General features: G+C 44.6%; 1 protein-coding gene and 2 pseudogenes across 1 annotated transcript in view; 2 read left to right on the forward strand and 1 right to left on the reverse strand.

The window, feature by feature from the left end:
* The window catches only part of LOC124606059 (facilitated trehalose transporter Tret1-like), a 60,952-nt gene that overhangs the window by 16,291 nt on the left and 25,647 nt on the right, over positions 1-19,014 (forward strand). Inside the window, exon 2 of the mRNA XM_047138021.1 lies at positions 7,733-7,953. Within this exon, the coding sequence (XP_046993977.1) occupies positions 7,733-7,953 (221 nt within the window). The remainder of the gene's footprint in view (positions 1-7,732; positions 7,954-19,014) is intronic.
* Positions 7,082-7,199, forward strand: LOC124608010 (annotated as a pseudogene).
* LOC124608056 lies at positions 16,409-16,526 on the reverse strand (annotated as a pseudogene).

The raw sequence follows: 19,014 nt of genomic DNA on the forward strand, positions 1-19,014 counted from the left end.
AATGACTAATTATTTTCCTTTATTTCTTTGCTACAACATTCACGAGAACACTCCAGAATAAAACTGCTATTTTATCATTACCTGGATGATTACTGATTGATTTCATAGATTCTATAATGATTCTTGTTCGCTCCTTCTTTTATCTACAGACGGTTTGATAATGCTTATGTTTCCTACCTTAACTTTAGGGAAGGAAATTGGTAGATGTTCTTTACATTTACAGACCAACAAATGACTATAATTTCAGAAAAAAATGGTTCAAATGGCTCTGAGCACTATGGGACTTAACATCTGAGGTCATCAGTCCCCTAGAACTTAGAACTACTTAAACCTAACTAACCTAAGGACATCACACACATCCATGGCCGACGCAGGATTCGAACCTGCGACCGTAGACTGAAGTGCCTAGAATCGCTCGGTCACAAATTTTAGAAAAACTGGATGATTTGTTCAAGAGCAAGAGCTTCACAATTTGAGCAAATTAGTAACGCATTGGTCTACCTCTGGCCCTTATGCAAGCTGTTATTCGGCTTGGCACTATTGGATGTTCTTCTGAGAGATATCGTGCGAAATTCTGTCCAGTTGGCACGACAGATCGTTAAAATCCCGAATTGGTTGGAGGACCCTTTCCATAATGATCCAAACTTCCTCAGTAGGGGAGAGATCCGGCAACCTTGCTGGCCAGGGTAGGCGTTGGCAAGTACGAAGACAAGTAGTAGAAACTCTCGCCGTCTGAGGGTGGACACAGTCTTGCTGAAATGTAATCCCAGGATGGCTTATCATGAAGGGCAACAAAACGGGGCGCAGAATATCGTCGACTTACCGCTGTGCTGTAAGCATGCTGCATATGACGACCAAAGGGGTCCTGCTATAAAAAGAAATGGCATCCCAGACAGTCACTCCTGGTTGTTGGACTGTTTGGCGGGTGACAGACAGGTTGGTATCCCACAACTATTCGGGGCGTCTCCAACTGTCATCGGCTGGAATCTCATTGACTGGAGGAGAACTGTCGTCAGTGATGATGAGTCCCCCTTCGAACTTCAACCCCGACGACCAGCGAAGGCATCAACGCCTTCCACTGGGCCACTCTTTTGGCAGCAAACGTAAATTTGTACAGTGAAGGATAGCAAGCGAAATATCTCGCAATGTATCTGAATTCCAGCATTCAGAACGTCAGATAAATATTGACAGAAGTTAATATGAGTATTTTGATTAAGTTAAAGATCTTGAATCGTTTATTTGTCTGTAAATGGCCATCATGCACCCATACATCAAAATTAATTATGTATGTGTAGCTTGTGAATTGATTCGTCCCACGTCTTTTTGACAGAAATGGTGGAAATTTTGCATGAGACATTTCTCAATAACCAACCAATACAATGAGAGTCACGAACTGAACATTCGGGGGTGTCTGTTAGTTAAAAATGCAACTATTTCACTAGCCACGCACTCATGTGACGTATTCTGGACGCTCAAAAATAGTTATATCCGTTTGTATGGGTGAACTGTCAACTTGTTTGAACTGCAACGAATTTCACTGGTTGAGACAAGGGGAACGGGTTTCTCAGACTCCTGAATACAGCTATTGAGCTGTCTAAAGAAGAGTTAGAGGCTCCGGTTTCGAATCCCAACATTAACATCCGGGAGAGTGATATGCTAAGCAGATGACCCTGTAATTGCGACAGGTAGTGAAGCAGCGGCCAGATGCTTGTTCAAAGTACATCTAAATCTACATCTATACTCTGCGAATCATTGTGAATTGTATGGGAGAGAGTACGTCCCGCTGTACCAATTATTATAGCTTTCCCTCGCTCCCTTCACGTATGGAGCGCGGGAAAAATGATTGTTTAAATGCCTCTGTGTGTGCTGTAATAAGCTAATCTTATTCTCGCAACCTTTATGAGAACGATATGTATGGGGTTGTAGTATATTCCTTGAGCCATCATTTAAACCCGGTTTTTGAGACTTCGTCAATAGACTTTCTCGAGATAGTTTACATCTATCTTTAAGAGCCTTCCGGCTCAGTTCTTTCAACATCTCAGTGACATTCTCCTGCGAGTTAAACAAACCTGTGCCCATTCGTGCTACCCTTCTCTGTAAACGCTCAACATGCCCTACTATTACCATTTGGTATGGATCCAACACACTAAGACAACATTCTAAGATGGATCGCACGGGTACAGTAACTTACAATAGAGTAGCGCTATTGAATTGGTTTTATAGAATAACTTCACTGATGGCCTCTGAAACTGAAATACCGTGAAGGTGGCATACAGAAAACGTCAGATTGACGTGAAGTATAGCAAATCCTTGGATATGCAAATGATTAGCGACAAAGATACTATGAGTAAGTCCGTCGATATTCTGTATATAAGGAAAAATTATGCACGGAATTTCTCACCCGCAGGTCACATTTGGGTCTTGTTTTGCAAAAACATCGTTTTGTTGCTCATGTTAGATGGAGTAACGTCTGCCAGCAAATGTCCGAATCTTATAGTGGCATAACTATGAACTATTAAAACTGCTTTTTTTTTGTTCGGCGATATTACGGCTGATGTTGGTAGGAATACAATTACTGTCGTGTGAAGATGCACTCGATGGATTTAAAAGGAACGATTCTCATCGCCATACAGGGTCTCAGCAGGCCCAGTGACTAGTACCCTGGAGGACAAGGATACACTCCGAGACAATAAAAATGATGCACCACGAAAGAGTTATCCACGTGGGACGTAAATCGGTAGACGTGATGTACCTGTATAGTCAAACGAAAGATTATGATTTCCTAAAAAACTGGAAGATTTATTCAAGAGAGAGAACTTCACAAATTGAGCAAGTCAGTAACGTGTTGATCTCCCCGTAGCCCTTATGCAAGCAGTTATTCGTCTTGGAATTAATTGACAGAGTTGTTGGGTATCCTCCTGAGGGATATTGTACGAAATTCTGTCCAACTGGTGCGTTGGATCGTCGAAATCCCGAAACAGCTGGAGGGACCTGCCCATAATGCTCCAAACGTTTTCGAAGGGGTAGAGATCCGGCGACATTGTTGGCCAAGGTAGGGTTTGGAAGGCACGAACAGAAGCAGTAGAAACTCTTGCTGTGTGCGGGCGGGCATCATCTTGCTGAAATGTAAGCCCAGGATGGCTAGGATTGAAAGGGAAACAAAACGGGAAGTAGAATATTTTCGACATACTGTTGTGCTATAATGATGCCACGGTTGACAACCAAAGGGGTTGTTGACATCCAAGACCATCACTCCAGTCTGCCAGGTCGTATGGCGGGCGACTGTCAGGTAGGTATCCCACCGACGTCTGGGCTATCTCAAGACATGTATTCGGCCTGGAATCTCATTGACTGTCGCCCATCATACGGTCCGAGAGCCAGGACTGATGGTCTGGGGTGCCATTTCATTTCATAGCGAGATCCTCTGGGTGTCATTCACGGCACCGTTCCAACACGGCGGTACGTCGACGATATTCAATGACCCAGTTTGTTACCCTTTGTGCCAAACAACTCTAGGCTTAATTGAAGGAAGGTAGTGACCGCCCACACAAGGCAAAAATTCTACAGCTTGTCGTCGTGTTTGCCAAATCCCATTTTCCACACAAGATCGTCGGATTCCGTCCCAGTTAAGAACGTTTGAAGCATTATGGCCAGATCCCTCCAACCAGCTTGAGATTTTGACGATCTAACAAGTTAATTGACCAGAATTTGGCACAATATCTTTCAAGAGGACATCCAAAAACTCTATCAATCAATGCCAAGCCCAATAACTGCTTGAATTAGGGCCAGAGGTAGAACAACGCCTTACTGACTTGCTCAATTTGGAAAGCTTTTTCTGTTGAACAAATCATCCATTTTTCCTGAAATTGTTATGATTTATTTGCCTGTACACGTACCCCACATCTACCGGGTTCCGTCTCTTTCGGGTAATTTCTTCTTGGTAGGTCGGTTTCTGTTTTCTATCTTAGAGTTTATCTTTCGCTAGGTCGCGCAAGGTGTTACAGCCAAATCACGTACCTCGAGTAAGGAAAAGAGCTTGTTTGTAACGAGACTGTCCTCATGGACACAGCGATGGGACTGTCCCCATGCCAACTGAGATTTTCCTTAACGCTGCAGCAGAGAAAGGCGCACCGACAGCAGTGCGCCCAACAGATCCACTTGTCTCAGGAGTGGCACCAGATCGTCTTTCTAGACGAGTTCTGCTTCTGTACACATTATCACTTATCCAAGAGTGGAGGGCCCGAGAAGAATTAAGGTTGCCAAGTTATATTCGTGACGGTTTTCAAGTGGCTCTGAGCACTATGGATGACAACCAAAAGGTTTGTTGACATCCAAGACCATCACTCCTGTCTGTCAGGTCGTATGTCAGGCGACTGTCAGGTAGGTATCCCACCGCCATCTGGGTTATCTCAAGACATGTATTCGGCCTGGAGTCTCATTGACTATCGCCCATCATACGGTCCGAGAGCCAGGACTGATGGTCCCCTAGAACTTAGAACTAGTTAAACCTAACTAACCTAAGGACATCACAAACATCCATGCCCGAGGCAGGATTCGAACCTGCGACCGTAGCGGTCTTGCGGTTCCAGACTGCAGCGCCTTTAACCGCACGGCCACTTCGGCCGGCGTGACGGTTTTATGGTGCCATTGGGCACACTACTCAATCACCTCTGATCCGCACAGCCATGAGCTACATTTCCAATTTCTTAAGACCGGTGGCTGTGTCTCATCTTCTAAGTCTCCATGAAGTAATCTTTCAGAAAGATGAAGCAAGACCACCTGCTGCTGTGCTGTCCCGATCTACCTCGACACAGAGTGTGTTTGACAGTTACCGTGGCCACCATGTTCTCCAGATACCTCATCCATCGTAAACGTCTAGTCATGGGGTGCCGAGAGTCTGGCTCACCACCAGTACCCTGCTACTACGATTTAATAACTCTCGCATAGATCTGAAGCATCATGTAATGACGTATGCATACCTCTTATCGAAATTCAGTTCAACTCGATGCGCAGTAAGGTTAGAGTTATTATTGGTTCCAGAAGTGGTAGCTCTTTGTGTTAAATTTCGCATCCTGTACACACTTATATCAAAGGAATGGCGGTCATCACTGAAAGAACCGGTTTTCGGTTACACGGGGGCTTTTCGTCTCCACATTAAACTTACTATTAGAACCGCTCAAAATAGCCGAATTGTGAAATAACCGATTTTCCGTTTTTATTGCTCTTACTACGAGTAATAAACGTTGACTTTGAACAAAAACTGAAAGATTCTAATGGAGGTGAAGGAGTAGAAGCTATCGATCGATTTGGGGTTGAGGCTGTGGCCGAAATTCGTTTCATTGCCTCCAGGAACCATAGTAAAGGTGAAGGAGACGGGAGCAGCGCCAGAGAGAGGGAAAGGTCACAAGTTGGTGACCTCCCTGCATAATCACTTTCGGATGCTATAATTTTTTTTCCCTGAAGAAACCACAAAGTTAAGGATTCACTAATTATCCCAAGTCACGCCAGTAAAATTAAGAGGGTTGGAACTTTAATAGTGGTAACTATTTATTTATAGTTAGTGCAAAACAGCTACGTATTTCAAAGTTTTACTGACGTTCAAAGTAGTGACCAGCATTGTGTATAACCCGTTGCCAGCCATGTGGAAGTCGTAGGATGCTCTTAGCAGTTCCAGTTGTGTTGACAGTTCGAGCGGCGCGGTCTATTGCCCGAAGAATTTGTAGCATTTCTGAAGCGAATGCCATAAAGTATTTCCTTCAGTTTAGAAATCGAGTTGAACTCACGAGGCCTTAAGTGAGGGGAGTGCAGTAGGTAATATAGCACTTAACAGCCTTATCAGTCAAACAAATCAGTAACAGCTTGCACTGTACGTGCTTGAGCATTGTTCTACAAAATGTTGGTCAAGTCCTGCAGGAAGTGTCATCACTTCTGTCTCTAAGCTGGTCGTAGGATGTATTCCAAAAATGAACAGCATAGAGACAGAAGTGATGACACTTTCTGCAGGACCTCACCATCATTTTGCAGGACAATGCTCAAGCACGTACAGTGCAAGCTGTTACTGATCTGTTTGACTGATGGGGCTGCTAAGTGCTATACCACCTACTGCACTCCCCTGACTTACGCCCTCGTGAGTTCAGTTCGATTTCTAAACTGAAGGAAACTCTTCACGGCATTTGCTTCAGTGCTGCTAGAAATTTGTCGGGCAATAGACCGCACCGCTCGAACTGTCAACACTAATGGCACTGCTAAGAGTATCCTATGATTTCCACATCGCTGGCAACGGATTATACATAATGCTGGTCACTACTTTGAAGGTCAGTAAAGCTTTGAAACTCGTTGGTATTTTGTACGAGCTATAAATAAGTAGTTGCAACTATTAAAGATCCAACCCTCGTATAATTATACAGGTAGCAATGAAATTTACCTTCTCTTTCAACGAACAGTGTGGGTGTTTTTTCCTTACATGATGTCGCAACTTTGTTGTGGCTCCTCTGATTTTTAATCTTTTAAAGTCGACAACGAGGTCATTAGAGTAATCTTTTAAAGCAAATGGAGCACTGTACTCCATTGCCACCGAAATTCGTAAAATACATTTCTTCCAAACTAGGGATAATATCACTCTGCAATGCAACGTTCATCCGAGGACGACAGCGAGAAACTATTGTATAGATAGGGGAGAGGGCAAGTTTTGCACACCGCACGTACCTGCGTACTGTCTAATAGTCAGCGCCACACGATCACAGGAAGTTTACAATATTGTCTCTACAATGCTCTACCGATCTTTGTGTCATACTTATTTTGCTAGTTTCTGAGTGTAGACGGTGTTATTAAAACAGTGTTGATTGATTTCCCCAATTTCTGTAAATATCCAATATTTCAAAGGAATGGAAATTTTACGAATGAACATTACTCTTTTTAGTAAAAAAGTTTTATTTAAAAACCAAAAATTTTAGCACTGATGGTATGGCAAATTTATATGCCAGTTTTTTACCCAGTTGTTAGTAAAAAAAAGAAAAAAAAAGACCTGTTATCACCGGGACCAAGCAAATACTGAAAAATATCCGTTATTCACAACTAAAGGGCCATCGGCCTTGCCGCAGTGGTAACACCGGTTCCCGTCAGATCACCGAAGTTAAGCGCTGTCGGGCTGGGCTAGCACTTGAATGGGTAACCATCCGGTCTGCCGAGGGCTGTTGGCAAGCGGGGTGCACTCAGCCCTTGTGAGGCAAACTGAAGAGCTACTTGATTGAGAAGTAGCGGCTTCGGTCTCGGAATCTGACATACGGCCAGGAGAGCGGTGTGCTAACCATACGCCCCTCCATATCTGCATGCAGTGACGACTATGGACTGAGGATGACATGGCGACCGGTCGGCTCCGTTGGGGCTTCATGGCCTGTTCGGGAGGAGTTTAGTTTTTATGCAGAACTAAAGTACCGTCACCAGTTTTAACTGATCAGTTTTTCCCATCTCCACCATATCACCTACAAATATGTTCATGTACTTTTCCTGCTGTGCCGTATACACACAATCAGTATAATTTCGTACTTTGCTGTCCTTCGGGTTGTTGCAACATTGATGGCCTCAGCATATCTCAGTATTCGGTATAAAAATGTGCTTCAGTTACACTTTTTGTCTGCCATTTGGTAACCGTTGCTTTAGCGGCAGTCTCTGCTCGCTGTAGCGTGTTTAGTCGCGAAAAGAACAGGAATGTAGTGGGCGTGCACTGCCGCAGGCTTCCTGTTGGCCTATTTTGTGGGTAAGTTGACCGGCCTGCGGGTGCTGTCGCTGCTGTGCGGCATCGTTCCTCTCGTGTTCTTCGTGGCGTTCTTCGCGATGCCCGAGTCGCCGGTGTACCTGCTGGACCGCGAGAGGCGCGAGGACGCGGTCAAGGCGCTGCAGTGGCTGCGGGGGCCCGCCACCGACATCTCGCAGGAGCTCGCCAGCATGGACGAGGTGAGGGCCGAGATCCCGCCACCTCACTCTGTCACTGCCAGCACTGTGCTGAGCAACTAACCCTGGAAGTCTGTGGACAATAACTACACGACAAAATTAATTTCCCTCTATTTCTGTTCCTTTGAGTCACATAACTGTTCATGAAACGTTTATTTCCGTACATGACAACGAATTTAGAACTTAGACACACAAGTAAAACTTGTCACCCACAGGAGACATCACCCTAATATTGTGTAACACAGTCTCTATCCCTCATAATAGTTCCAGGGAGGAAGAGTGTCCACAACCTTTTTTGGGTATATCATGTCCATATGAAGACGCTAATTCATGGGTATTTCGAAGGATGATCAATAAACGCTGAGACTGATTTTTTCGTTTAGTTACCGTGATAGTTTTCTATCTGTACCATGAATATTTCAAATGGTTCAAATGGCTCTGAGCACTATAGGACTTAACATCTATGGTCATCAGTCCCCTAGAACTTAGAACTACTTGAACCTAACTAACTTAAGGACATCACACAGCACCCAGTCATCACGAGGCAGAGAAAGGCCCTGACCCCGCCGGGAATTGAACCCGGGAACCTGGGCGTGGGAAGCGAGAACGCTACCGCTCGACCTCGAGCTGCGGACCATGAATATTTAAAAGAGCGGATTTTTGTGTGTAATGTCCATAGTCAGCAGCACTCTCGAATCTATGGGTTCTATGCTACTGGCATTAAAATTGCTACACCAGGAAGAAATGCAGGTGATAAACGGGTATTCATTGGGCAAATATATTATACTAGAACTGACCTGTGATTACATTTTCACGCAATTTGGGTGCATAGATCCTGAGAAACCAGTATCCAGAACAACCACCTCTGGCCATAATAACGGCCTTGATACGCCTGGGCATTGAGTCAAACTGAGCTTGGATGGCGTGTACAGGTACAGCTGCCCATGCAGCTTCAACACGATACCGCAGTTCATAGAGAGTATTGACTGGCGTATTGTGACGAGCCAGTTGCTCGGCCACCATTGACCAGACGTTTTCAGCTGGTGAGAGATCTGGAGAATGTGCTGGCCAGGGCAGCAGTCGAACATTTTCTGTATCCAGAAAGGTCCGTACAGGACCTGCAACATGCGGTCGTGCATTATCCTGCTGAAATGTAAGGTTTCGCAGGGATCGAATGAAGGGTAGAGCCACGGGTCGCAACACATCTGAAATGTAACGTCCACTGTTTAAAGTGCCGTCAATGCGAACAAGAGGTTACCGAGACGTGTAACAAATGGCACCCCATACCATCACGCCGGGTGATACGCCACTATGGCGATGACGAAAACACGCTTGCAATGTGCGTTCACCGCGATGTCGCCAAACACGGATGCGACCATCATGATGCTGTAAACAGAACCTGGATTCATCCGAAATAATGACGTTTTGCTATTCGTTCACCCAGGTTCGTCGTTGAGTAGATGCAGCGTCAAGGGTAACCGCAGCCACGGTCTCCGAGCTGATAGTCCATGCTGCTGCAAACGTCGTCGAACTGTTCGTGCAGATTGTTGTTTTCTTGCAAACGTCCCCATCTGTTGACTCAGGGATCGAGACGTGGCTGCACGATCCGTTGCAGCCATGCGGATATGATGCCTGTCATGTCGACTACTAGTGATACGAAGCCGTTGGGATCCAGCACGGCGTTCCGTATTACCCTCCTGAACCCACCGATTCCGTATTCTGGTAACAGTCATTGGACCACGACCAACGCGACCAGCAATGTCGCGATACGATAAACGGCAATCGCGTTAGGCTAAAATCCGACCTTTATCAAAGTCGGAAACGTGATGGTACGCATATTTCCTCCTTACACGAGGCATCACAACAACGTTTCACCAGGCAACGCCGGTCAACTGCTGTTTGTGTATGAGAAATCGGTTGGAAACTTTCTCCATGTCAGCACGTTGTAGGTGTCGCCACCGGCGCCAACCTTGTTTGAACGCTCTGAAAAGCTAATCATTTGCATATCACAGCATCTTCTTCCTGTCGGTTAAATTTCGCATTTGTAGCACGTCATGTTCGTGGTGTAGCAATTTTAATGGCCAGTAGTGTAGTTCCAGGGATGAAGAGTGTCCACAACCTTTTTTGAGTGTATCATGTCCATATGAAGACGCTCATTGATGGTTATTTCGAGGGATGATCAATAAAGGCTGAGACTGATTTTTTCGTTTAGCAACCGTGATAGTTTTCTATCTGTACCATGAATATTTAAAAGAGCGGGTTTTTGTGCGTAATGTCCATAGGCAGCAGCACTTTCGAATCGATGGGTTGGTAGTAATGCATTATTTTGTAGACGCTCTTTACATTTTATGGACCAGGCTCTAGAGGTGACTCGAGACCAGCAATACGGCGCAACAAATTTTTGTGTTTGTTTAAATCACGCAGCCATTGAAAATTACGCAAAGGTGCAGCAAACTTACGTTGACGCACTACCTCGTGCGACAGTATTTAGCTGGTTCAAGGACTTCAAAGCAGGCCGATTTGTCTGTTTTAAGCAATGTGGTCCTGGTGTTTCGGCTTCTGCTGTGACTGAAGTCAACATGAGCACAGGTACTGTGATGGTAAGTTCCAAACAGCTGAGGTCATCGGTCGGTAGGCTCACACCCTACCTAATCTTAGACTAACTTACGGTAAGGACTACGCACACATCCATGTCCGAGGGAGGACTCGAACCTCCAACGGGGGGACTGCGTGTACCGTGGCAAGACGCCCATGACGGCGCGGCTACCCTGCGCGGCCAGGTACTGTGAACGTCCGTGAGGATCAACGGGTAACGTAACGTAACCTCATTGAAGTGAGGCCGCGCGGCTATCCCGCGCGGCCAGGTACTGTGGACGTCCATGGGGATCGATGGGTAACGTAACGTAACCTCATTGAAGGGTTGAGGATTGTATAAGCCAGTGTCTTTACAAACGATCATCTCTATAAGATTCGTGTTTGTGCCCGTTGGGTCCCACGTTTGTTCACTCCCGAACAAAAGGCTGTGCGAAACCTTGAGGTGCTGCGTCTCTTTGCTCATGGAGGGGATGCGTTTCTAGAATCGAAATCTCTGGTGATCAGTCATAGCTGCATCATTACGATCCTGAAGGAAAACAAGCCATCACAGTGTGGAATTCGCCATGTTCTCGGATACGAAAAAGCCGAAAGTTGTTACATGTGCAGGAAAAATGATGGTTATCACATTTCCTGACTGTCATGGCATGATTTACTGGCATGCAGTTTCCCCTCACATTAATGTTACTGCAGCACACTAACTGAAGAAGCTTCATCATGACATTTTTCAGTCTCATGTTGCAAATCAAGTCATGAAGTTTCTGGCTCTGTTCAACATTGCCCGTGTATTGCATCCGCCTTATAGCCCCGATCTCGCATCCTGTGAATTTTTTTTATTTCAGTTACTAAAAGCAAAGCTTCAGGGAATTCGATTTGAGAACTCTGAAGCAGTGCTGAAGAAAGGAGAGGCGATATCTAGGGCCTGACAAAGAACGGCCTGCGGTATGTACTCGAGGACTGGCGGAAGCGCTATATAAAGTGCATTCAGGTAGGAGAGGTACTTTGAAAAAGATCATGTAAATATTGAAATGGAGTAGTAAAGTTTCAAATAGTCAAAGACTGTTTTCTATGAGGTTAAGACTGTGTTATTCAGTAGGCCAGTCGAGAAGTGACAGAGTGCCTGAGTCTTCGTCGAACCAGGAACGAATGGGTGCAGCATTGTGTCCACACCATACTCATCATGAAGATGTAGAAGAAAAGGCAGCGCTTAGTAAGCAAACATGTTGAAATAAACACCCTGCTTCATGTTCACGGTAAAATTAATGAATGTGTTCTAGTACTGCCACGAAAAATTACCCCAAAACTTCGCAGATACACCTCCGACTGGGATTACATTTTCCATTCTGCGGGATAAACGCCTCGTTAGGCCGTCGGTGCACTGGGAAACTTGCATCATTTAATTAAAAAAAAGTAATACCGCGACTCATAGGACAACATTAAAAAATTCTAGTCTGCTTCTGACTAGTTTCTGTATTGTTTGGCCCATTGAAGATGTGCAAGTTACTATGAGAAATGACCTTCCGTGAGGTACTCACTTCAAATGTCCATCGCATACAGTTCCCATGGCGATGTTCGCTCGGAACATAATCGAGATGGACTGACACCAACAAGTCCAGTCTGAAACCGATTGTCAATGACGGAGACGTGACACTCGTCTCAGGCCCATGTCGGTTACGCTCCGTTTTTCGACGATTTTACGCAGCTCCGAGTGGTACACCATTGCATCTAGACATGTTAGACAGTGCGTTGGTACACCAACAACTAAGGCAACGTCGTTCGCTTTCCACCATTGCGTCACCTTTCCAAGTCACCCATCATATCACAGTGATTCCGTACAATAGACTGGCAGATACCCGGTACGCACCAGTTCATCTACATCTACATCTACATTGATACTCCGCAAGCCACCCAACGGTGTGTGGCGGAGGGCACTTTACGTGCCACTGTCATTACCTCCCTTTCCTGTTCCAGTCGCGTATGGTTCGCGGGAAGAACGACTGTCTGAAAGCCTCCGTGCGCGCTCTAATCTCTCTAATTTTACATTCGTGATCTCCTCGGGAGGTATAAGTAGGGGGAAGCAATATATTCGATACCTCATCCAGACACGCACCCTCTCGAAACCTGGCGAGCAAGCTACACCGCGATGCAGAGCGCCTCTCTTGCAGAGTCTGCCACTTGAGTTTATTAAACATCTCCGTAACGCTATCACGGTTACCAAATAACCCTGTGACGAAACGCGCCGCTCTTCTTTGGATCTTCTCTATCTCCTCCGTCAGACCGATCTGGTAAGGATCCCACACTGATGAGCAATACTCAAGTATAGGTCGAACGAGTGTTTTGTAAGCCACCTCCTTTGTTGATGGACTACATTTCCTAAGCACTCTCCCAATGAATCTCAACCTGGTACCCGCCTTACCAACAATTAATTTTATATGATCATTCCACTTCAAATCGTTCCGCACGCATACTCCCAGATATTTTACAGAAGTAACTGCTACCAGTGTTTGTTCCGCTATCATATAATCATACAATAAAGGATCCTTCTTTCTATGTATTCGCAATACATTACATTTGTCTATGTTAAGGGTCAGTTGCCACTCCCTGCACCAAGTGCCTATCCGCTGCAGATCTTCCTGCATTTTGCTACAATTTTCTAATGCTGCAACTTCTCTGTATACTACAGCATCATCCGAGAAAAGCCGCATGGAACTTCCGACACTATCTACTAAGTCATTTATATATATTGTGAAAAGCAATGGTCCCATAACACTCCCCTGTGGCACGCCAGAGGTTACTTTAACGTCTGTAGACGTCTCTCCATTGAGAACAACATGCTGTGTTCTGTTTGCTAAAAACTCTTCAATCCAGCCACACAGCTGGTCTGATATTCTGTAGGCTCTTACTTTGTTTATCAGGCGACAGTGCGGAACTGTATCGAACGCCTTCCGGAAGTCAAGAAAAATAGCATCTACCTGGGAGCCTGTATCTAATATTTTCTGGGTCTCATGAACAAATAAGGCGAGTTGGGTCTCACACGATCGCTGTTTCCGGAATCCATGTTGATTCCTACATAGTAGATTCTGGGTTTCCAGAAATGACATGATACGCGAGCAAAAAACATGTTCTAAAATTCTACAAGAGATCGACGTAAGGGATATAGGTCTATAGTTTTGCGCATCTGCTCGACGACCCTTCTTGAAGACTGGGACTATCTGTGCTCTTTTCCAATCATTTGGAACCCTCCGTTCCTCTAGAGACTTGCGGTACACGGCTGTTAGAAGGGGGGCAAGTTCTTTCGTGTACTCTGTGTAGAATCGAATTGGTATCCCGTCAGGTCCAGTGGACTTTCCTCTATTGAGTGATTCCAGTTGCTTTTCTATTCCTTGGACACTTATTTCGATGTCAGCCATTTTTTCGTTTGTGCGAGGATTTAGAGAAGGAACTGCAGTGCGGTCTTCCTCTGTGAAACAGCTTTGGAATAAGGTGTTTAGTATTTCAGCTTTACGCGTGTCATCCTCTGTTTCAATGCCATCATCATCCCGTAGTGTCTGGATATGCTGTTTCGAGTCACTTACTGATTTAACGTAAGACCAGAACTTCCTAGGATTTTCTGTCAAGTCGGTACATAGAATTTTACTTTCGAATTCAATGAACGCTTCACGCATAGCCCTCCTTACGCTAACTTTGACATCGTTTAGTTCACTGCCATGACGTAAGGTCAACGGTGGTTCAACAACAACAACACCAATTTAACACATGTAACACAATTACTCGTATAATGTGTGGCTACATGAGCCACATGTGGCTCACACTATTTAAAACCACATAGGTATAAAAAAATCGTTTTTCAAGAAATGATTCAAACACTTTATTTGATTATATTAGCTACATATAATATTACTTACATTTTTTTACTTGGTCTGACAATGTTCATGAATAAAGATCTTGGAATATTTTACTTCTTCAACACAGCAATGTCAATGTCACTAAAACACTCGTTGCACATAAAAATGTCACATTTATTGCATTTAGTGCACACTTTATTAGCAGCTCCTTTATTTCTTCTGTTCTTCGCAGGCGTTTATAAAGCCCAAACATCATCTTTGACTGCTCTGCCTTGGTCCCTCTACTGTCACAAGGCGATGGCTGCTATCTTCGTGGAACGGTTGTAGTGTTGCTCGTGGTTGTGGATCTTTAGAATTCAATAGCAGTAGAGTCAAGCGCCCCCTGAAAGGAATTATTTATATGTGAGACTTGGATCCTTTGTTTTGCCAAGTTGTACAGCACTTGAGCGTTTACAAACACGTTCCAAAAACGATTTCAAAAACGATCTATCTGTACCATTTAGCCATACGCCGGAGTTAGGAATCATCACGGCTACGAGTTGTAAAAATATTGAGTGCTACGAACATGAGAGTGTTCAGTGGAGCCACCACTTTTAAACCCATAGTTTGAAATGTATTGTCTGTGAGCCCTATGAGGCTCACGAGGCCTCTAAACACAACTCTGCATGTGAGCCAGTTATGGCTCACGCGACCCACAGTTCAATGTATGTGTGAACCAAATATGGCTCACGTGTCGTTACAACCCGTGTAACTGTGAGCCACCAGTGGCTCACGTGGATGTGTTAAAGAACGAGAGTAATAATGTGTGCGGTCAGCTGATCTTCTTCATCTTTGGATCTGTATACATATGAGAGCCGTTCAATAAATAACACAACACCTTTTTCTTCGGCCAATGTTTATTGAAAAAGTGTTGTGTGACATCGTGGAATATTACCACTTCAGCTTCTATAATTTCTTGAAGTCCTGATACGTGGCGGCGCTATACGTAGACATGGCGTCTGTAAAGGAGGTGCCTTCCAAGCAGAGAGCTGTCATTGGGTTTCTTGGAAGAAAATCAGATCATTGAAGGTACGGAAGACACGAAGTATGTGCCACGATGGTTAGGAGGTAATTTGACGCCCACTCTCTCGACTATGTGTCCATTGTCTTCACTACTGTCTACTGAGACTGCCAGTGAACAAAAGCGCGGTGAGTCGTTGATCAACGCGTCTGTCATCATCGCAACAAGGTCGCTCAGACCTGTCCGATCTCCCACGTGCCGGCCATCCGCACAGACCTGTGACTCCTGCAGTGATGGAATGTTCGGACATTCTCATTCGAAGTGACCGACGGATCAAAATCAAACACCTCGCTGCTCAACAGGATGTCTCTGTTGGTGGTGCTGACAAATTCGTCCGCCAGTTGGGGTACTCAAAGGAATGTGCTCACTGGGTTCCTCGCCGCATAAAAGAAGACCATAAAGAGTAACGAAGGCCCACCTGTGTGGAATTCGGTTTATCACTTCGAACCGGAAATCCACTGAGTGACGCCACACCGCCTGTCACTGAAGAAGTAGTTCAAACGCGCACATCAGCCGGTAAAGTCATAGGAAAACATTAAATTTTTCACATAGAAATAATTACATTAAATAAAAAAGAGGGGAAACAAAGTTTTTACGTGGAGATGCATTTAACAATTGATAAGATGAATTTGATATTGTAATCTGGTATTTGTAATGAAAACTTTATGCAAGAAGGCGGGTAATGGAAATTGGGTCTGATCATTTAATACTACGCTGGAATTCTGTGCCATGTGTTTGTTGATGTCCATTATTTCCAGTAAGCACTCCGTCGTCAGGCCACGAGTGGCCTGCCGGGACCATCCGACCGCCGTGTCATCCTCGGTGGAGGATGCGGATAGGAGGGGCGTGGGGTCAGCACACCGCTCTCCCGGTCGTAAGATGCTATTCTTGACCGAAGCCGCTACTATTCGGTCGAGTAGCTCCTCAATTGGCATCACGAGGCTGAGTGCACACCGTAAAATGGCAACAGCGCATGGCGGCCCGGATGGTCACCCAGCCAATTGCTGACCACGCCCGACAGCGCTTAACTTCGGTGATCTCACGGAAACCGGTGTATCCACTGCGGTAAGACCGTTGCCCCATTATTTCCAGTAGGGTCATCTTTCTGATTTTATTGACATAATGTAAAAGTTTATTTTCTGCATTATGTTAATGGTTTTCTGCTAAACTATGATCAGAAAACCTCGATCTTTCTTCTTTAATCACCAGCTTCTCTCATGTTCAGATAACCTAAATGCCACAGCGCTGCCTGACTACCAATATATACTTTTTCACACTGCTTGCACGTGATTTTATACACAACACTCTGTGTCAAGGGTTATTTTGTCTTTACTCTTCCATAAAAATTTTGATATGCTGTTAGTATTATAAAATGCAGCTCTGTAGTTGCGAAACATATCACCAGGCTTTGTAATTATGGACTGACTGTTGTTGACCAGCGTACAGAAGTGATGTAATTCACGCGTATTCTTTTTTCGTAGTATGTTATCAATCCCGAGCAGAGATATATCAATTTCTGGATGCGGTATGTTTAATGGTCTGTAGTACAGTTTGAAAGGCTCGTTCAGAATACGACACAAAAGCCGAAAGCCGGTTTGTCACCAAATAAATACCGTTTTGCAGAACGTTAGCAAATATTTTCCTATTTAATATTACTATCATGTTCCGCCAAGCACCGACAACCAATTCAGTTAATGAATATAGTTATCAAAGTATGCTGCTAACCTCTGACAATGCCTTAAAAGATGAAATGGAATCAGGAATTCAAATGGACAACGGCCTATTGTCTTTCACTAGTTTTCAAAAGCAAATTTCTTTCTAAAGAGCACGTAAATAAGTCGATTCCTGTAATAGTTTTAACAATCGACCTTAAACCTTTACTTTCTCAAAAATAAAAAATAAGACAAATTAATGTTTTGTAAATATAAAATAATAAGAAAAAGATTTGAATCAATGAGAGAGAGCACTAAAATGACTGCTGAATATTGCATATTAAAAACTCTATAATAGGAATCAGATACAGAAGCCCAAATCAAAGTCAGTGGATTGAAATAGATAAGGAATGTCTTCAGTGAGCCACTCAACAGGATTATCATGAGACTGGCAGAAAAGCTTGTTACTATAAGACGACCTCTCGGACGATCACGTATGCCACGCCGACCTTTGTGGCCGAGCGATTCTAGGCGCTTCAGTCTGTAACCGCGCTGCTGCTACGGTCGCAGGTTCGAATCCTGCCTCGGGCATGGATGTCTGTGCTGTCCTTAGGTTTAAGTAGTTCTAAGTCTAGGGGACTGGTGACCTCAGATGTTAAGTCCCATAGTGCTCAGAGCCATTTGAACCATTTTTGAACGTATGCCACATACCTAGACAAACAACTGGGCTCGTAAGAGACTGGAAAACTATTTTTAAAGCAGAACAAAGTGGCACAATAATGTTCCTTCTACAGCGATGAGGATCCATGGCAGATTAAAAACTCTCTGAACCATCTTGCAAAATGAGAACGATCGCTGTCCTACTGGAATAAAACTCCAGAAACGGTGTCATTTGCAACTCCATATCGTCCTCGGTGTAGCTGACGTTGTAGGCGGCACCCACAGTTCTGAGCAGCCGAAGTCGTACTTGATAATCAGTAGTGCCCACATTATCACACAATATTGTGATGTGGTCTGAAGCTACATGATTCATTCTCGGGATAACATTTACTCCGAGAGCGTCTTACGTGTACTCGGTTATTAATAGTCAGTGCTGAACATCAGAAAAGACTGTTCCCTTAAAAAGCCATATCATTGTCTGTATCGGCAAACCTATGAGAAGGGATAGGTCCTTTGTTTGGCGTAAATGCTGTCATTCGTATAGCAAGATCTGAGCACACAAAATCCGGCCCTAGTGGCCGTGCGGTTTTAGGCGCTACAGCCTGGAACCGAGCGACCGCTACGGTCGCAGGTTCGAATCCTGCCCCGGGCATGGATGTGTGTGATGTCCTTAGGTTAGTTAGGTTTAATTAGTTCTAACTGCTAGGCGACTGATGAGCTCAGGAGTTAAGTCGCATAGTGCTCAGAGCCATTTGAACCATTTGAAGCACACAAAACACAAAATTGTCCTGTCTGACGTCGGGATACCTACAATAATGTTCCAGTTTTTCGCCAAGGTGGATGATGGATTCTTTATAGAAGTCTCATTTCGTAGTCAGTTGTCAAGTTTAAGATTCATCGGTATTTCTTTGTACGAGGTCGTTTCCATTATATCTCATATGAACTTTAATTTCAGGTAAAGATAACCGAATTAGCTGAGGCTGAATATACGCCAATATTCAAGAAGCATAACGTATAGTGCCGGCCGGAGTGGCCAAGCGGTTAAAGGCGCTACAGTCTGGAACCGCACAACCGCTACGGTCGCAGGTTCGAATCCTGCCTCGGGCATGGATGTGTGTGATGTCCTTAGGTTAGTTAGGTTTAAGTAGTTCTAAGTTCTAGGGGACTTATGACCACAGCAGTTGAGTCCCATAGTGCTCAGAGCCATAACGTATAGTGTTGTGTTGCATCTAACTGGTATAGGTGACGTCTTCCG

The sequence above is a fragment of the Schistocerca americana genome, chromosome 3 (genome assembly GCF_021461395.2).
Source record: "Schistocerca americana isolate TAMUIC-IGC-003095 chromosome 3, iqSchAmer2.1, whole genome shotgun sequence".
NCBI lineage: Eukaryota > Metazoa > Arthropoda > Insecta > Orthoptera > Acrididae > Schistocerca > Schistocerca americana.